We start from the raw sequence: 19,336 nt of genomic DNA, 5'->3' as shown, positions 1-19,336 counted from the left end.
TGGTCCTAAAACAGAACCTTGAGGGACCCCACATTCTATTTTCATTCTATCAGATGAGTCGCCTAAACACTGCACATACTGAAACCTATTATCTAAATAACCAGTTCAATACCATTCCTCTCACACCATAAGTTCTTAACTTAGAAATCAAGATGGAGTGTTGCAGAGTGTCAAAAGCTTTTCTTAAATCAATGAATACCCCTATAGTATATTTATTATGATGTGTTGCTGATGAAATGTCTTCAATAGTATTCATTAATGCTATTGCTGTTGATCTGTTCCGTCGAAATCCGTACTGACTTTCGCTTAACAGTTGATGTTTTTCAATGAAACTATCAAATCTTTGTGCAAAGAGTCTTTCAAGCACTTAGAAAACTGTGATAGCAATGATACTGGTCTATAATTATTAAAACTTTGTCTGTCTCCCGATTTATAAAGAGGGATAACTTTTGCCACTTTCATTCATTTTTACATGCATTTTCTAGTCCTTTTGTTATCCATGGTTTACCAGTAGTTTTCTTTTGCTTATATAATACCAGTGGACAGTGATTTTCATACAAAACCAAATAAGTATTTAAGAATGACTCGTATGCAGCATTAACGTCATTTACATAAACCTCATTCCAATCTTCTTTCATAAGATCTTGCCTGAACTCATTTATTGCATCATCATTTCTAATTCTTATATATCTGTCTACACACACTTCCTCCTTTTGTTTCATTTTATAATCTAAAGTAACAAAAACAGGTAAATGATCACTTGTGTCATTTATGACAAGACCACTTATAATGTTGAATTCCAAGCAATTTATGAAAATATGATCAATTGAAGTAGCTGACTTTTCAGTTATTCTACTAGGTTTAGTAATCAGAGGGTAGAACCCTCTTCCAAATAATAACTCAAAAAAAATCTGATGATGCCTTATGATTGGACATTTTTAAAAAATCAATATTATAATCAACGCAAATACAGAATGTCTTATTTCCCTTTGCCTTGCCTAATAAATCTTCTACTACATCTGTGAATGTTTCTATCAGTGTCCCAGGCCTCCTATACATACAAGTAACAATTATATTACTCTTTCTTTCCCTTTCTATTTCTACTGTCACACACTCCATTAAATCATCAATAGCCACAGACATATATTCAACCTGTTTACATTTCAAATCACTATCAACAAAAAGTGCCACACCTCCTGCCTTCTTATTAGATCTATTTATATGATGTAATTCATACCCATCAATGTGAAAGTCCCAACCCCTTTCCTCATCTATCCATGTTTCTGATAGTGCTATCACTTTAAACTTGCCTTTCAGATTATTCAAAAAAATCATAGATCAGAACAAAACTTTTATAGAGGCTTCTACAGTTTAAATGAATTAATGAAAATGTATTGCCTAAGTCAACATTATCCCTAAATTGATTCTCAGTATAATACTCGCATGTAACATTAATAATTGCATTGTTTTGTTTTTCATTTTTAACCATGTATTACCACTGGAGGTAAACCCTTTGTCTTTACAGTCATGAAGGTGTCTCTTAGTCGGAGCTTTTTCATACAATAACCCAACAAACTGTTCTTGACCAGGCCAGATGAAGACGTTTTGGTTTACCAAGCAAAGGATGTTCTTTTTTGGCCGTTCAGTCCAAATAATAATAACATTAATAACAACAACAATAATAATAAGGCAAAAAAACCAAGCAATCATATTATTTGGAGGTAAAGCTGATAAGTGCCAACAAAAGAACATTCCTCCATTGTGCTGCCAGACTGTCCTAATAAGCTAAATGCATCCAAAGGAAAGACTCCAACACAGAATGTGTGGCAGCGACTGCATTTAGGAACAATAAGAGTTTAAATGTGTACATCATGCTTCTGTGACCTTTGATCAGAGATTCATCAGAAATAAATTATGTCCACAAAAGCTCAACGACTTGGAACTAAGCTGAACTGATCTGAAATCACTTCAGGATTATTATGAGTGGACTAAAACTTCAAAAACTGACGTTCAAGCCAAAGCTGCCTTCCACCTCCTCCTCCACCCACTCTTCCTCCTCCTCGACCTCCTCTTCCTTCAGCTCGGGGTTCATGGGGAAGAGTTTGCTTTCTTCTCAGCTCTGTCAGAACATCCAGATCCTCTGCGGCACCTTCGACCCTTTGTCCCATGTAGCTCTCTGCTGCCTCTGTGACTAAGTCCAGACCCCCCACCCCCACCCAAACAGACAGGATGATTAATAGCCCTCTGGTGGGACTCTCGATCCACTCAGCACATTGTTGAGAGCGTCTGAAACAGAACAACAGTTGCATCCCCACTTCAAACTGGGCCTAAGCCCTGCCTGTCATTCCCCGGTTAACTGGCCAGATTTACAGCTACGAACCAGCACTAGGTGGCAGCCTGTCTGAGGACCCGCGGCTACTTCTTTTAGCTGTTTTGATGGGACTCTTAAAACCAGTAGGCCAAATGCTTGGCACACCTGTATAGTCCATGCTGTCTCCCATCAGGCATCCAGGACCGTGCTACACCGAGGCAGCGAACATTTATATTCTGTTTCCAAAGCATTTGGTTTGTTTGCTTCTTTGGCAGCAATGAGAAGAAACTGTCAGGCAGCACTGCTTAAAGAGTTCAATCTAAAAGCTCCAGTGCTGTTCCGTTTACATCTTATTCATTCTACAACTTGTTGTATTTATTTAATGCAACAAGAGTTGAATGAAAACAGCACGTTTGTGATTAAACATTTCATATCTGTACATGCGTTATTTTACAGCATCGTCTAATTAAAGAGTATATCTGAAGCTCAAGTTCCTCCTGATGCATCAGTGCCAGTGTTAGAGTTTGTAGGAGAGCAGTACAATAATGTGTCCACTCTTTGTCTTTGTCTGAATTTCTACGAACATTATTGCTAAGGATTGTCTTATTGCATTGGAGTCACACTGGGCTTTTAAGGGGTATTTATTATTTTCTTCTTTTTTTTGGGTTGTATGGAAGCCCCAAACGCAATTTCATTGTTCTTGACAATGACAATAAATAAATAAATACTAAATACTAATACACTCAGGAGTTAATCTGGACTATTTATCCTGAAAAATCAGACTACAGATTAATAGAAGGGACGGCTTGAATCGATCACCGTCTTCTTACTGTGTCATAAAACGACACTGACAGAAGGAATGAGAACATAATCTCATGCTTAAGGGTTTCAGACGCCGGGGCCTGGCAGCAGACATGTGAAGCATCGCCATGAGGCACATTCTCTGTGCTCAGAATGCCTTCATAAGTAAACATATTTGCATAAGCAGCTAAGCAGCATGAATTATGGCGCCTCTTCATCGGCATTTGCCAGTTGTCTTCTGCCACTTCAATTGGGAGTGATATATGTGTGAAGATCAGGTGGCAGAAAAGAGGGAGGGAGGGGTGAGACTGTTGAAGGTGGGGGTAAAAGGCCACAACCAGTTCATAAGTGCTTGGGCTGCAATCCCCAGAGGCATGCCGATGCCTACAACTGCATGCACGCGACCTTGAAATGAGACGACGAGGGACAGCATGTGTGCATGCTCTCCTGATGACTGACATGAAGGTAAAATGGGATGAATTAGTGAGGGTTGTTGTTGTTGTGGCCCTCAAGTATCACTGAAATCAAAGAAAGAAATATGAGCATTCAAAGCGAAATGATTAAAAATCTCATATTTTTGCCATAATTCTGCGATTGCAACGCCTCATAAGCCGGATAATTATTACGAAGCCCATCTAGAGAGCAATCAAGTGATCCTCCGCCGTGTTCCTTCTGCAAGTCCACTGCCATGCCCCCAAGACATCCGCTCCTCGCGCCGTGCTAGTGATTCGAGTCAATTAGAGGTGCGCTTGTGGATTTCGTTATTGTCTGGATGTAAAGGGGAAAGCTGTCAGTCAAAGGGCCACTCTGGCTATGTATCTGGAGGGTGCAAGGGGCTCTAAACCTGTATTTGTATGAATAAAAATGAAGGGATTTAGGAGCAGACTGTTTGGCTGCAGCACAGGGATGGGGGAGGTGGGAGTGCAGGGAGTAAAAAGAAAGAATTGAAGATTTGAGTAGCTGAGGCTCAGTGACTTCTGCATAACAAAAAAGAAGGTGAGCAGGAGAGGAAATACAATCTGTTTCAGGAAGGGCTGTTCTCTGCTCTCCTGTAGTCTCAGAGGGATAGTCAGCCAATAAAAGAAATCCACAGAATTATTCAACAAGAGAGCGAGACGGATTTCTCCGTGTGATAACGGCCCTGTGTGGGAGAGACCCTCCGCCAATGTCAAGTAAGAGATGAAGACTCAATCTGCAGGTCAGAACGACGCCTCCATGTTAGAACACCAAAGCTCTGAGTTCATGGTCACAGGGAATCTGGGAAGACAATCTGTCAGCGTCGGCGGCTTGTTTGTAATTCCAGCGCAGCGCCCGGATTAGGAAGAACATCGTAATTCACGTCGTTACAACTGTTCGCCAACGAGCACCTGATAACGTTTCCTTCCACAACGATCAAAAGAATTTATGCACACCCCTCACTTTTGGTCTGCATGTTTCACAGTGTGGTCAGAGCAGTGGGGGGGGGGGGGGGGGGCAGCAGAAGAAAAAATAAATGCATCACCATCTTCTGTTTGGGCGACTTTTATGTGTGACGAATGAAACGTGCTAACAACTACGACCAAAGCCAGCAGCAGCCACTGAGACAACAGACAACTGCTAAACAATAGAGCGCTCACAGGGTGTGCTAGGACCTGATTTCATACTGAAATGAATGGTCAGTGCTTTCAGTGGTCTGCCTCTTGTGCCACAATTTTTAGCAAGAAAATACCGATTCAGTTTCTGGTCAAAGCTGTGAAAAGCACTCAGTTACACCAGTCTAATGAGATTAGCGCCGGAGCATTAAGTATGGCGCTCGATACAAACCGTCCCATGTAAATCGGTGGAATAGCTCCGGTTTCCTGGGACTGCCTGTCTGAATAAGGGCATTACAACACATGGCCCATCGCTGGCCCAACTATTTGACTGTGCTCTCATTGTTCTGAAGTCAAGAACGGACCTTACACTTTCCAGAAGTTGGGGGAGAGCTTTTCCCGCTTTCACAAAACAGACACAACACTTCCTTTCCCAGAACAATTCATCTCTTTGCTTGACAAGACTCCCTGCTATATTTACCCAACTAAAATTGCAGATGATATACTTCCAGCTGCACCACGGCACATGGTCCTGTCAATCACGCCGGTTACAGCAGAGCAGGACTGCCAGAGCGACCGATGCTACCACGACACTAAGCTGCAGAGAAAAACGAAAAGAAATCTTGTGGGGACTAATGCCCGTTTCCTCTGCTGGTTGATTCTTGTCGTTAGAGGAACGGAGACGCACACGAGAGCGAACGGAATTACCGGGCTTTCATTAAGCAGACAGCTGGGCTACTACCAAGCAGCAAAACACAGCCCACCCACAAGATTTATCCACCAGCACAGCGCTGAGGTTCTGTGTGAAAGGTTTATTAGGCTGTTGTGCTGCTGCGAAAAACAAAACAAATTGATCAGTCTCTCAAGCACTTTGGCTCTGCTGCGGTTATTCCTCTAACCCAAGTATGAATGAAACATTTGACAGGCTGACTGCACAGGAGATTTGGACTTAAGGACGGAACAAGGCCTTCAAACATTCTTGACATCAAGTCATTACTTAATGCAAATGTCTAAAAAAGAAAAAAAGAATAATCCAGCATTACATTCAACTTGCAGTCTGGTCAAACACAGAACTATAATGCAGGCAGTGAGGTTGGTGATTTGATGGCTGAAGGGAAAAGCTTATGGAAGGAGGAAAAGAAAAGAGGAGGGTGAGCCCGTGTTGTGGATTCCTCCTCAGCCAGCAGTGCCTGTCCATCTCACAGTGGCAGAGGCATTCCCTGGAGGAAGGCAGCAGCAGCGGTGGGGGCTTAGTGCTGTGTGTGTTTCATCTTTCCCACTGCCCAGAGCTGCAGGGCCATGGGAGCTGCCAGGATTCTCACTCCAAAGGCATGACAACATGCGGGACGGAGCCAGCTTGGACCGCTCAGAAAGAGCAGGCCAGCTGACGGAGAGGCGGGGCTTCAGCACCACCATTGTACTTACAGACACGAGGACTCGTGAATAACTGGTCCCACTCAGTAACAATGTTACTACAACATCCAATGGCACAACCTGAATCTACTGGAAACACAAGTGTGGGTGTGCCCTGGGGTATGTGCACTACACCCTCTGCACCTTGGGTGGCCAGCAGCTTCAGGTAGTTAAACTGGAAACCATCATTTCATAAAGCCACCCAACCCTTCCCTGCACATTTGTAACAGCACTACTGTAACTCTCATCGTAGCCTGACGGCTGTTACAGATGTGCTATCAACAAGAGCAACAAATGCCTGCTTGACCTGATCTGTGTAGACATCACTGATCACTGTTAACACTTTGCTTTCAGACTCCTCGAGCAACTAGAACGAAACAGTAAAATACAAACTGCTGGTTCGCTCCTGCTCATTTCTTCTGTTGGCTAAGAGTAATGTTAGATAAAAAGATCCCATTTAGAGCCAGTCAATATAATAGGCGACCTATTGTGATCTCTGACATTTTCACACATGAAGCATGAAAACATGAGTCACATAGACTGTCAGCTGCTCTGCAAGTCCACAGGAGCTCTATTTGGGGTCCTTAGGGACTAGTAAAGCGCTATATAAATACAGGCCAGGCCATTTATTTATATACATGTATACATGGTACATTTGGCATTTATTGAAAAATTTAAAAAATTCTGTGGTCAAGGTCAAAAATGTCATCATCACATTTGCAGGAATCAAAACACAGTGAGTCATTACGTAACGTAAATCGTTCTTTCCACTTTATACAACATGCCTCACTCAACAACACTACACTCTGGTGCTTTCTAACATTTATACACTCTCCACTGAGTGTACGGTATCCTGCCCAAGGACACTTTAGCACCCGGCCTGGGATCAAACCACCAACTTTCTAATTGGCAGATCATTTGCTCTGCCTCCTGAGCTAAACCCATATATAGCACGTTCTAACAGATCTATGCCATGGTGATTTACAGAAGAACAGTGGACCTGTCCTTTAACTTCAACTTCAGGTCATTTGATAAATAAACTTGTAAGTACGTGGAAGTCCTGAAAATAAGATAACCAACAAAGCAAATCTTGATGAACAGTTGCAGACTCGTATCTGTTCAATAATACGAATTCATAACACTTTTTACAGATTGAAGGTTCTCCAGTGAAGCTGTGACTCAAAAATCAAATCTTTCAGTATTTAAAGTGGAATTCAAATTAGCACACAGCCTAAATAAGGCCACGTACCTTTTATGGTGTTCAGGATGTCCTTGAGATTGCCAAAGCTGTTGAGTAATGGGTCCTGTTCTTCGTCCTGGGTAAAGAACAGAATCTGATTGGTAAGAAAACACTTACACACAGTATTATCAGTATTATGGGTTTACTGTTTGGCCCTGAAGCAGACTGACTGTAGACAGACATACAGCCAAGCTGGAGCTCATCACGTTCACGCTGGTCACTTTTTCATATTGTTAGTAAATCTAACTAACTGTGTAAAACAACACATAACACGCTTGTGTTGAACTTACTAGTGGAGTGTGGGTATTCCATCTGGAGTTCCTCTTTATGGCTCCAACAACGGTGCTAATTTCACCCTGGACGATGTAGATGTTCTTATCCACCATGCTGCTTCCTGACAGAAAACACATAATAGCATATGGTCACTTCTAGAGCCAGGCTAAATAACCTGAAGTCACTGAAAGGCCATTTCTACAGGCGTTTATAATGCGGCTCTTCATCTGTGGCTCCATGCTACACTGATTTACGTTCACTTAGCAAGTGAAAGGTTACTTGTTCAATTGTAGGTAGAGGAAGGGCATCCAGTGTAAAAAGTACGCTGGGGAAAATAATGATTGGATACCTGCTGAATTTAGAACATTAGGCTTTGGGCTGAGGGCGCAGGAGGGACTGGAGCTAAAGGATGGACCATGGACAGATACAGCCACTGAAAGATGTGTACTGCTGCCTTCTCCCTGACAGGACCATGAAGGAATTCTGACTGACTGCCGGCAGATGGGTGACCGTAATGATAGCCCCTGCCTGTGACGTGGATGAGGCAACCATGGAGTAGTAATGCTGCTAAACAGCTAGGAAAACCAGTGGTAATGTCTAATGTATCCACCAGGGGGAGCAGTGTGGCGCTGCAGTCATTTACAGGCTGCTACACTATATGTTTATACTTGTTCAGGGTTTTTTTTAATTATGACAGACTCATACCTGGATATGTGTTTGCAGCAAATAAAATAGAGGCTGTGCACAGCGAAGCAGCCAGACAGAAAGTACTGTTTGTTGTGGATAGGCGTAGCTTTTGGTCACGTGGTGTCAGTAATAGTGATTGCTATATCACCTGTTCACGGCCCGAGGGAAATTTTGTGAATGAGTGGGTGATGGGGGAAGTCGACTTTTGCTGACCGCTCAAGCTTGGAATGTTTTTGTTCACTGTTTTTCTACGGATTTTAAGGATTTGATAACAAATAAAGGAGTTTTAACTTGGAACTTTGACTAACGTTTTAAACAGCGGGCGCGTCAACATTATTCCCCTATTCAGCTGCTCGGCGACTCAAAGGCTTGACAGTCGCCAACACCGTTTGTGTTCTCTGATTATTGTCGACTTGTGTTTCTGAACATGAAAGCATAAAACGAGGCTTTTATTGCACTGCTAATGTTCTTATATACAATGCAAAATCAAAATGTAATATGGTATTTTAACGGTGAATAAATAAATGAACACTTTTATAACACAATTGGTAAAAATATATTGAATGGATGACTTGACAGTAGCTTTACTAATGAAGTATGGATTGCATCATGTTAAAATGCAGTAAATTGCCTGCTGTGACTTTTACAGACAGGTAAGAAAGCACAGGCTGTCATTAGCATCACAGTGGGTTCCTTTGTCACACAGTGGGTGACCATTCAGAGCGCTCCCACCCCCACAGAAGCCAGCGACTTCCAAACCCCAGCCCAAATATCCTCTCGATGCCAGCCCTGATTTTATCACATGTAAATGGTATTCAAGGAATCACTGACAGAACGTATTTACAAATCACTGTTACAAAAACAATAATTTTTTCTGTGATAAAGTTTAGGAAAATACAACGTTCAAAAGAGGGATTTTCTCATTTTAGTGCTTGTTGTTCAGCTGCAGCGTTTCATTTGCACTGAAACTATCGTCACCTCTTAAAGATCCATCCAAGCAGGCAGCCACCATCTCTGCCTGTCTGTAAGTCTTTCTTAGTGAAAGTCATCGAGGTTTTTTCACCCTTAATAAAATAATCACAGAAGAATTTAAGTTTTTAACATGGAAGTCCCACAGGATCTTAGCTCGGTCATTCACCACCACCCAGTTTGACCTCAGGACTTCCAGGCCACACTCGGCACAGATGTTCCTGTACACTGTGCCGGCCACTTGGTTATGGCGTTCCATGTATGCCCTGCCTGCTAGCATCTTGCACCCTGCTGTTATGTGCTGGATTATCTCAGGGGCATCTTTACACAGCCTGCACCTGGGGTCTTACCTGGTGTGATAGACCCCAGCCTCTATGGATCTTGTGCTCTGAGCTTGTTCCTGTGCTGCCATGATTAGTGCCTCTGTGCTGCCTTTCAGTCCAGCTTTGTCCAGCCACTCGTAAGATTTCTGGATGTCAGCCACCTCCGCTATCTGCCAGTGGTACATACCGTGCAGGGGCCTGTCCATCCATGATGGTTCCTCCTCTTCCTCGGGTTTCTGCTGCCTGAGGTATTCACTGACCATGTGGTCAGTTGGAGCCATGTTCCTGATGTATTCATGGATGGTCGTTGTCTCCTCCGGCCTCCTTCCTTCCGCTTAGCATACAGCCTCAGGGTGCTGGATTTGGGGTGAAACCCTCCATGCATCGTCAGGAGCTTCCATCTCCTCCTTTAGCCAGGTTATTGTCCCAGCAGGGTACCTGATCACGGGCAGGGCGTACGTGTTGATAGCCCGGATCTTGTTCTTGCCATTCAGCTGACTCCTCAGGACTTGCCTGACCCTCTGCAGGTACTTGGTGGTTGCAGCTTTCCTAGCGGCCTCTTCATGGTTCCCATTTGCCTGCGGGATCCCTAGGTACTTGAAACTGTCCTCCATGTCTGCAATGTTGCCTTCTGGTAGTTCAGTCCCCTCAGTTCTGACTACCTTCCCTCTCTTTGTTACCATCTGACTACACTTCTCCAGTCCGAACGACTTCCTTTGTCTTTGCTGTATATCCTGGTGGTGTGGATCAGTGAATCAATGTCTTGTTTACTCTTGGCAAACAGCTTGATGTCATCCACGTACAGGAGGTGATTGACAACTGCTCCATCCCGTAGTCGGTATCTGTAGTCAGTTCAGGCCTATGCAGAACAGCAGTGGGGACAGAGCGTCTCCTTGGTAGATCCCACACTTGATGGTGACTTGTGCTATGGCCTTGAAGTTGGCCTCTAGTGTTGTCCGCCACATCCCCGTTGAGTTCCTGATCAAGGCTCTTAGGGTCCTGTTCATCTTGTTTAGTTCTAGGTATTCCAGGATCCATGTGTGGGGCATCGAGTCACAGGCCTTCTTGTAATCAATCCAGAAAGGGCACAGTTTGGTCAGTCTAGTCTTGCAGTCTCGGACGACTGCTTGATCTACCAGCAGCTGGTGTTTACCTACTCTGGTATTATTACCCATCCCTTTCTGTGCCCCGCTCATGTTTTGAGCCATGTGCTCATTCACATCATCTAGTAGATCTTCAGAGGATACTTTACATAGTCGTGGTAACCGGCTAGGGAGGATCCAGGTTTCAAGCTTCGCTATGATCCCATCTCTCAGGTCAGTTTCTCTCACACTCAATGATCCTTCTTCCATCACACTCGGGGTCTTGGGTGGGGGTGATGTTATCTACCGTACCAGTTTTGCTGCCGTCAATCTGGTAGTATTGACGGCGGCATCCAGTAAAAATACTGGTGGTCGCCAGTGCTACCCCTCAGCCTCCTAGTAGATGCACCCATGTTATTTTTTATAAATCCTAGGTGACATCTTTCCCCAACTTATTGTTGTCAATATATTTTTCAGAAAACGGCCCTTGGTCACCAGGATTTAAACTAGTCCACGATTTTTAGCAGATGCACCACCGGTATGCTTTTCAAGTCAAACCATAGATATTTAAAAAAATAAATTAAAAAAAAGAAACATACATTATTGATCATACTATTCAGAACAGATAGGTTCCAATAAAAATTTGAGTAGGTATACTGTGTCATTTTATGTGTGAGACTTTAAAAAATTCAATGTCAAATACCAAATTTCTACAAAAACTATATGAAAGTTAAGTCTTCAAGCTTCAAGTTTAAGTCTAAGAACTATGACCAGTAAATGTGCATCGAATATAAGAAGCAAACAGCAAATTTCCGTGTCTGGCTTTCCAATGCCTAAAGCCAATATGGATAACCAAACAGAATCAAAATGACATGTGATTTATATTTGACAAGCAGTACAGGTCTGAATAGTTGGATTAACCTTGTTCCTTTTGCCATGACTCTCATGGCAATTTTTCATACCATTCATTTTTTGAATACACAGAAAGCAGCCTATTTAAAATAACACCCAGATATAAGTGTAAATAGCTGGATACAGTGACAGGCGTATAGCTGATGGAAAAAAAAAAAAAGGATAATAATATTAAGTAGATATTGGCAAGAGAATGAGCCCAATGCTCAGGAGCTGACAGCAGTCTGGAAGAATTACCAGACATTCATTTCATGAGCCACAGTTGTTAACGGGTCTGTATTTCCCCCACAGCATATGCAGAAAGTCAGAGGTCTCTAGTTCTTACATCTGGGTGAGACAACTACATCTACAGTCTTACATAAAGAAGAGGACAGAATCATTAGGTCCCTTTTTTTTAAAAAAAAGATGGCGTATTAGAGCTAGTATTAGAGTTGAAATTTAGAAACTAAAGTTGAAAATCTAGTTTGTATTTCCAGAAAAAAGTCGAAATGGTTGTTTCGAGACAAACCACCACAGTTCCCAAACTGTCCAAGTTAGTGACATCACACTTCAGAATTGTTTTTTATTACAAGGAAGGAAATTATTTCTCTTTCAGCACATAAACACAGTGTGGTGATAAACATAAGGATGTTAAAAATGCGGTAGAGAAAGCTGCATCAGGTGACATGGAAAAACCACACAAACTTGGAAGATTTATAGAAGTGAAATGCTGGTAATGGACAGATACAAGGTTATCTGTGGTTGGACCCTTATGTAATAAAAGAGGACATGTCAGGAAATTGCACTTGGATCACCCAACTCTATCATAGTCGAGCAGTAATGCCTGAGCCGGGAAACAAACCACCCTAAAACCTTACAATACAAAGTTATGGAAAGTTTACACTTTGTTTCAAAATGATTAAATCTGAGATGTTGCTTTATTGTAAGGTTATTAAAGTTTTAAATTGTTTAACAAATAATTCTAACATTTACATATGATAATATTAGAAATATGAAACATCTTCAGCAGTCACAATACTCACGATTTATAAGTTACCCTAACTTGGCTATCGTAAGTAAGCTCATAATCAACATATACACCCCAGATTTCTTCAACTCTGGTATCTGCTTCCTTCAGAAGTTCTCTGATGACTCAGCAATTGTTGGCCTCATCGCCAATGAGGACAACAGGGACTATAGAGAACTGACTGAGGACGCCGTCAACTGGTGGTACCGGAACCACCCCCATCTCAAAGGTGAGAAAACAAAGGAGCTGCTGGTTGACTTCCACAAGCACAAACATCCTCCACCTACCTAAACTACAGTGAACAGCCACAGAATGGACATTGAGGTAATAGAGTCATAAGTACTAGCGTCAGCTGACCAATAAACCAAACTGGCCGGCCTTCAAGGTGTGGCTGATAAATACAAAAAAATAAAATGATCCGACCAAGACAAAAACGGTGGTATTTTGTAAATATAATAATAAACGCGAATTCACTTTGTAAGTGTGTAACTTTATTAGTCCTTCTGAAATGCGCCAACAACATTGAGAGTAACATCCTCCTCTCTGTCCCTTAATGCTCTCTGGTCGCTATGGTAACGTGTAAATATTACTTTCAAAATAAGACACAACTACAACACGGGAAAAGACCCAGGAAACGGAGTTAACAATAAAAACCCTGAAGACCATAAATTTCACACCTGAGCCTCAACTCTCGGGACCTGGTACCAAACGACGGTACCGGTCAGTGGCCCGGGGATTCTTTCGGTCACTACCCACAGCTCGTGACCAAAAGGTGAAGGTAGGGACGTAGATCGACCGGTGAACTGAGAGCTTCACTTTTACGCTCAGCTCTCTCTTCACCACGACGGACCGGTACAGCGTGCACATCACTGCAGCCACAGCACCAATCCGTCTGTCGATCTCCCGCTCCCTTCTCCCATCACTCGCGAACACGACCCCAAGATACTTAAACTCCTCCACTTGTGGGAGGAACTCATCCCCGACCCGGAGTGGCCACTCCACCCTTTTCCGGCTGAGAAATCTTTGGGTTTTTTCCTTTGTTTTTGTTTTTTAAATGTGAGCTGACAGCACACTCACATCTGTCATACACATCAGTCCCAATGCATTTACACTGAAGCTGCATTCACGTGCACACATGTACATATGTAAATTTGAATCCAAATTCCCAAATGTCCTCACGTGGGCGAGTCAGAGATAACTACAAGGCTGGATGTGGTCCAGGGCCATACAACGCCCAGATGTGGACTAATCTTTGAGCATTTCATTGACTAGGAAATTAGTTGCCAAAACATCCCTAATTTACAAAGTAAAGGCACCTTGTTCCACACCTAAGTAACTTTGTTTTAGTAGTGTCCTCAGTGTGCAGGGGCCTTTATTTAGTGACACCTTGTCCTACCTGCTCCTTATAATGTTCATCTCAGGGGCTGGTGATGTCACTAGGGTCGTGCTTATGGACGATGATGTCGGGCATCAACGATAGTCAAAATATGCAGCAGCAGCAACTCACCAATTAAGCTTAGCACATTTTACTATTGTTAAATTCAATTAATTAAATTAATGTAATTACAGTCATCATAATCAATTGGCCTCATATATTCATGTCTCATCTCCAACAACAGCTGACACAAGCAACAAAAATGAAATGTATTTTAGGTTCAGCTAATGAAACCTGACAAATAAATATCTTTGTCACAGTTCTGGTTTTTATTTGGTGGAAACCAAAACATCTTTGATGGGGTGCCAGGATTTTTTATGTGCAGGAAAACATTTTTATGGTTAACTTGTACCAACCCTTTAAAATGGTAATATTTCCTTAGACAGAAAGAAAAATCACATAATACCAACCCCATAAACAAGCTGAGTAAAAAGTAACAGTGTTTATGGAACAGTTTGTGCTTGTTTTGGGGGAAAGTGGTATTTTTAGCCTGTGTCTGGATTACAAGTAACTTCCGGTGATTCAACCTCTGTGTCAGAATGCAGACAATTTTATCAATCAGTGTAAAAAGAAACAAAAAAATAAACTCAGCCATGCAAGCTTCTGATAATCTAATATGCTATGTGGCTAATTAGATTAGGCAGTATCTCCTTAAAGACAAACTCAACAGGCTCTCTCTCATTGAAAGGCATTTATCATTTGATCAAAAGAAAAACATGGCGTCAGACTTAAGTTTAATCGACGTTCTGACGAACTCAAATGTAAATGAGCAATTTACGGGACCAATTACCTGCATGCTACCTACTTAGCTTAACTAGCTAGCATCTTATTTAGGCTACTGGTAGCTGTGTTTTCATCATCCAAGCCACTATGTACGTCCCTGATTTGCTTAGGATAAACTTCCGCTGAGTAAAACATAAAACGCTTCTGTTGTCCATTTGAAATGAATATATTACCTGTCTAGGGCGGTTGTATCGCAGATGAAGTCCTTCTATAGCTAATGCTAGCCTTGCTCGGTAAGCTAGTAGGCTAGCCGGCCAAGAGTGAATGAAAAAGACCAGAGTTCAGTTCAGTCTCCGCAATGAAACAAAGCAAAAAGGTCGGACATCCCACAGTGCGATAGCGAAATATTCCCAAACACCGGCTCTTCATTCGCTTAAAAATGCTCGACAGGTCAGTAAAGTCTACACCTTCCAGCTGTCACTCTGCTCTTAGTAAACACACTGACGTGGAAAAGCTCTACACTCTCAACCGAACATGATTGCACAGTTTTGATTGACGTGCAACTAAACCAAGTAGTTTTTAAGGCTATATACGGCTTCATTATACAAGTACGTATCAGATCATGAAATAAGGCTGATTGTTATATTAATGCTTGTGTTACTTTATAACTATTTACAAATAACAGGGGTTCTCAAAAATACCACTTGCGTTACATAGTGATAAAGGCGGGACTAGTGGCGGGTTAGGTTGCGAAGGACAGATGACGAAAGCACGAAAGGAGCAATCCCACTGTGACGCTTAGCTGTCATTTGGCTGTGTTCTGGCCATTACACGTACGTTTCGTTTCATTTCTAAAGCAGTTTATGTAAAATATTTGTAAAACCGCTTAAATTAAAGCTGAAAGTCTGGAATTCAATCACATACTGACTGATTTAAAATCCTCTGTGGTGCTGTACCAAAGCAAAACGACACAAATTCTATCTTTGTCAAACAAATCATGACCCTAATTGCATGGTTTGATCTTACATATTATTGTGAGTCACATTTGCATAATACTGAAGCATCGAGCTGCATGTTACTGTTGCTGCTGCAGATCTCTTATTTGAACTGCTATGAAACATTTTTGCCACCAGTTTTCTAACTATTGTTCTAAAGGTGATACTGACATACACTCCATGGTGACTGGGTGCATAACTTATTGTTTTCTTTGAAACAACTGTACCTACTGACTCCAGTTCCTTCTGGAGCTCTCCACACGTCGTCCTCGGCTCTCGGACGTGGCTCTTTGTACTAAGTGGAAGGATTGTTTTCTAATATCTGATGCATTTAGGCTGTTGTCGTGGCTTTCCGTGCCTTTTTGCACCTCTCTTTTTCAAGAGTTTAGTACTTCTCATTATTACACATGACTCATCTATGGACATTGATGGTTTGACTTCTTAGCATGATCTGGGTTATCAGTGAAACCTAATAAAACATTTCATGTCAGCAGCACCTTTAGAAATTGTTGACAGCTCAATACTTATTACACAGCTGTGCAGGTATCAGGGTGCCCTTTGGCCCTTTTTTTCCGGTTGAGTATTCCGTCTTTCCTGATGTGTGTGTGTGTGTGTGTGTGTGTGTGTGTGTGTGTGTGTGTGTGTGTGTGGCTCAGGGGCTGTTCTGGTAATCTTCTGATTCAGCATCCGAAAAGAGACACTGACTGCCCCGGGCACATCATTGGTGTCTCACACACTAAGAGGCAAGATTGAACATGAAAAATTCAATTTTATTTATATAACACCAAGTCACAACAAGAGGTGCCTCGAGGGAAATAATACAGAGAAACCCAAGATGACTGCCTATGACCAAGCGCTTTGGCGACAGTGGAAAGGAAAAGGTCCCTTATAACAGGAAGAAGCCTCTGGCCCATCCAGGCTCAGGGAAGGGCGGCAATCTGCCATGAACAAGTAGGGTGAATGGAGGAAGACGAGACAAAGACACACCATGGAAGAGAGCCAGAGATTAATAATCACTAAATGACTAAATGAAGAGTGGTGCATGAAGACAAAGGTGACAAAGAAGAAACAGTCATGGGAATCCCCGGCAGCCTACGTCTATTGCAGCATAACTAAGGGAGGATTCAGGGTCACCTGGTCCAGCCCTAACTATATGCTTTAGCAAAAAGGGAAGTTTGAAGACTAATCTTGAAAGTAGAGATAGTGTCTGTCTCCTGAATCCAAACTGGAAGCTGGTTCCACAGAAGAGGGGCCTGAAAACTGAAGGCTCTGCCTCCCATTCTACTGTTAATGTATAATGTAAATTATACTGTGTTACATAATTAACCTGAGAGTGAAGAAGACTCCCCAGTTACACAAAGAAACTGGAGTGCATTGATGTGTTAATATAATCCCCACTGATGTGTAATTAATTACTGTACATTTCATTGTTATTAAGAAACAGACAAACGAGGGACTTCAGGACACGCTGTTAAATGCTCAGTGTCTGTGCCATGTGTCAAAACAAGAGCTAGAGTGAAACTGAGTCAGGGCCAGGAGTGTGATAGATACCAAATTAAACAGTTTGTTGAGTTTTCTGATTGTTAACAAACACATGTTAACTATTAACACATGTATGATCTGAAACATGTACCTGTTACGTATCTGTCAGCATCTGAAAACCTACTCAAAAATTAAGACTTGAGGAAGGGAGCAAATCCTGTATGTATGCATATTTTCTTTGAACTGGGTGGGTGTGGGGGTCCACTCAGCACCAGCTACAGTTCCACTCAGTGTGTACCCAGAAGCCACCATTGTGTGTGATCCTCTGCTCGCTCTTTCCAGTCTGTTTGATGACTTGGGAGATTTGTAATTGCAACATTTCTAAGCAAATATGTGCATGGGTTTCCACAGTGACAGATACACGGGCACCCCCGCAGAAATAACACACCGTGTGTTTTTGATGTCCTTGCATAAATATTTATTTAAACATATTTCATTATCAGAGAACCACTGTTAGCCGTCAAACCTTCCAAGACTCAAGAAATGATTTTTAATGACCAGGAGTTTGTGTTGCACTCAACGATATCCCTTTGCTACCATGATCAGTGGCTTATGAAACATCCGGAGTTCTCTCCATGACATTTCTTTCATCCGAGCTAAAAATATTGATTTAAAGTCGTGGACGTGATTGGGTTTATCATGAATGACAGACACAAGAATAAGAGCACTGATCTTTCTTTAACTCTGCAGGGTAAAGTTTGGATTATGGATGCACTTTCTTATTGGACGTAAACCGGGTGAATTTTCAGTAGAGTGGCGCCTACCTACAGAACGATCCCGCTAGCAAACCTGACTCAGCGGACCGAGTTTGATCCGTCCACTCTATTCAGGACGCCCGGGACAGCAGGGTGCGATCATTCACAGAGTTAATAGTTCTGATTAAATCTTCTGGAACCTAAACCATGTCCTCCTCACAGCCTGATGTTCCTGCTCCTCCGGAGTCGCCTGAACCTGAATTCTCTGTCAGTGGGTTAGAAAAATGTGTCACATCTAGCTTCTGTCAGCACAATCGGACTGATGCCTTTGACTTTGTGAAAACTGTCAACAGCTGTCCTGACTTTAACAGCATGAAGGTCCCTGCTATAATGTAACCTGAATCAGACCATGATCTTCATTTGAATCCATCATTACTCCGAGCTAACCAGTTCATCCTGAACTAAACTGCAGATTATTTTAACCTTTAAATAACACCGTTTGTTTACCTTAGTTTATTTTGTAGCACATTTCACATGTACAGACCCAGCATCTGATTTGAAGCCATGAGCACTTGATGCAAGCTGAGCAGTCCTCAGCAACAAACCTCTCTTCCTCCTCTCCTGTCCTTCTTTCTTATCTTTCTCCATCTGATTGAAGTTCGCTCTTTAAAATGCAGCAGTGGGACCTTTAGCAGACACACTGCACACATGAACAGTTTGTGTTTGCTGCTGTTTAGAAGCGCTGCATTTCTGCTAATTACAAACTTTACTCTTTATGCTCCTCTCGCTCCTCTTTCGTAGCTGGATGCTGAGCACAGCAGCCAAACTTATGCACAGCTGCACTTTTTGTATCCAAAAAACAAACAACAACAACAACAAAACTGAGTTACTTCCCACCTGGCTGTAGGGGTGGCTGTAGCTCAGGTGGTAGAGCAGGTCATCCACTGGTCGGAAGGTTGGTGGTTCGATTCCTGACTTCCCCTAGTCTACGTGCCAAATATCCTTGGGCAAGATACTAACCCCAAATTGCTCTCTGATGCATCCATCGGAGTATGAATGTGTGTGAATTTTAGCTATAAAGCACTTAGAAAAATGTGCATGGGTGAATGCACAAGTTGTGTAAAGCGCTTTGAGTGCTCAGATGAGTAGAAAAGCGCTATATACTGTAAGAACCAGTCCATTTGCCATTTACCATCTATGTTGTATAGCAGCGGTCCCCAACCTTTTTTGCGCCACGGACCGGTTTATGCCCGACAATATTCGGGTCAGCTGGAGGCGCAGTCGAAGATTGCAGCGGTCCCAGATCAGATGTACACACTGGAACTCTTTCCCATGTTGCTGTCTGTGTTTATTGTGCT

At 42.4% G+C, this 19,336-nt stretch overlaps 1 protein-coding gene across 4 annotated transcripts in view; it reads right to left on the bottom strand.

Moving 5' to 3' along the window:
• Window positions 1–15,276, bottom strand: part of gbf1 (golgi brefeldin A resistant guanine nucleotide exchange factor 1) — an 82,717-nt gene extending 67,441 nt beyond the window's left edge. For all 4 annotated transcript variants that reach the window (XM_026190775.2, XM_026190776.2, XM_026190777.2 and 1 more), the window contains exons 1-3: window positions 14,980–15,276; window positions 7,627–7,730; window positions 7,346–7,412 (exon numbers count right to left, since the gene is read on the bottom strand). In XM_026190775.2, the coding sequence (XP_026046560.1) occupies window positions 7,346–7,412; window positions 7,627–7,722 (163 nt within the window). In that variant the 5' untranslated portion in view covers window positions 7,723–7,730; window positions 14,980–15,276. The remainder of the gene's footprint in view (window positions 1–7,345; window positions 7,413–7,626; window positions 7,731–14,979) is intronic.
• Between the last annotated feature and the right edge of the window lie 4,060 nt (window positions 15,277–19,336).

Source organism: Astatotilapia calliptera, chromosome 13, assembly GCF_964374335.1.
Source record: "Astatotilapia calliptera chromosome 13, fAstCal68.1, whole genome shotgun sequence".
Lineage (NCBI taxonomy): Eukaryota > Metazoa > Chordata > Actinopteri > Cichliformes > Cichlidae > Astatotilapia > Astatotilapia calliptera.
This window is presented reverse-complemented; position numbering and strand designations above follow the sequence as displayed.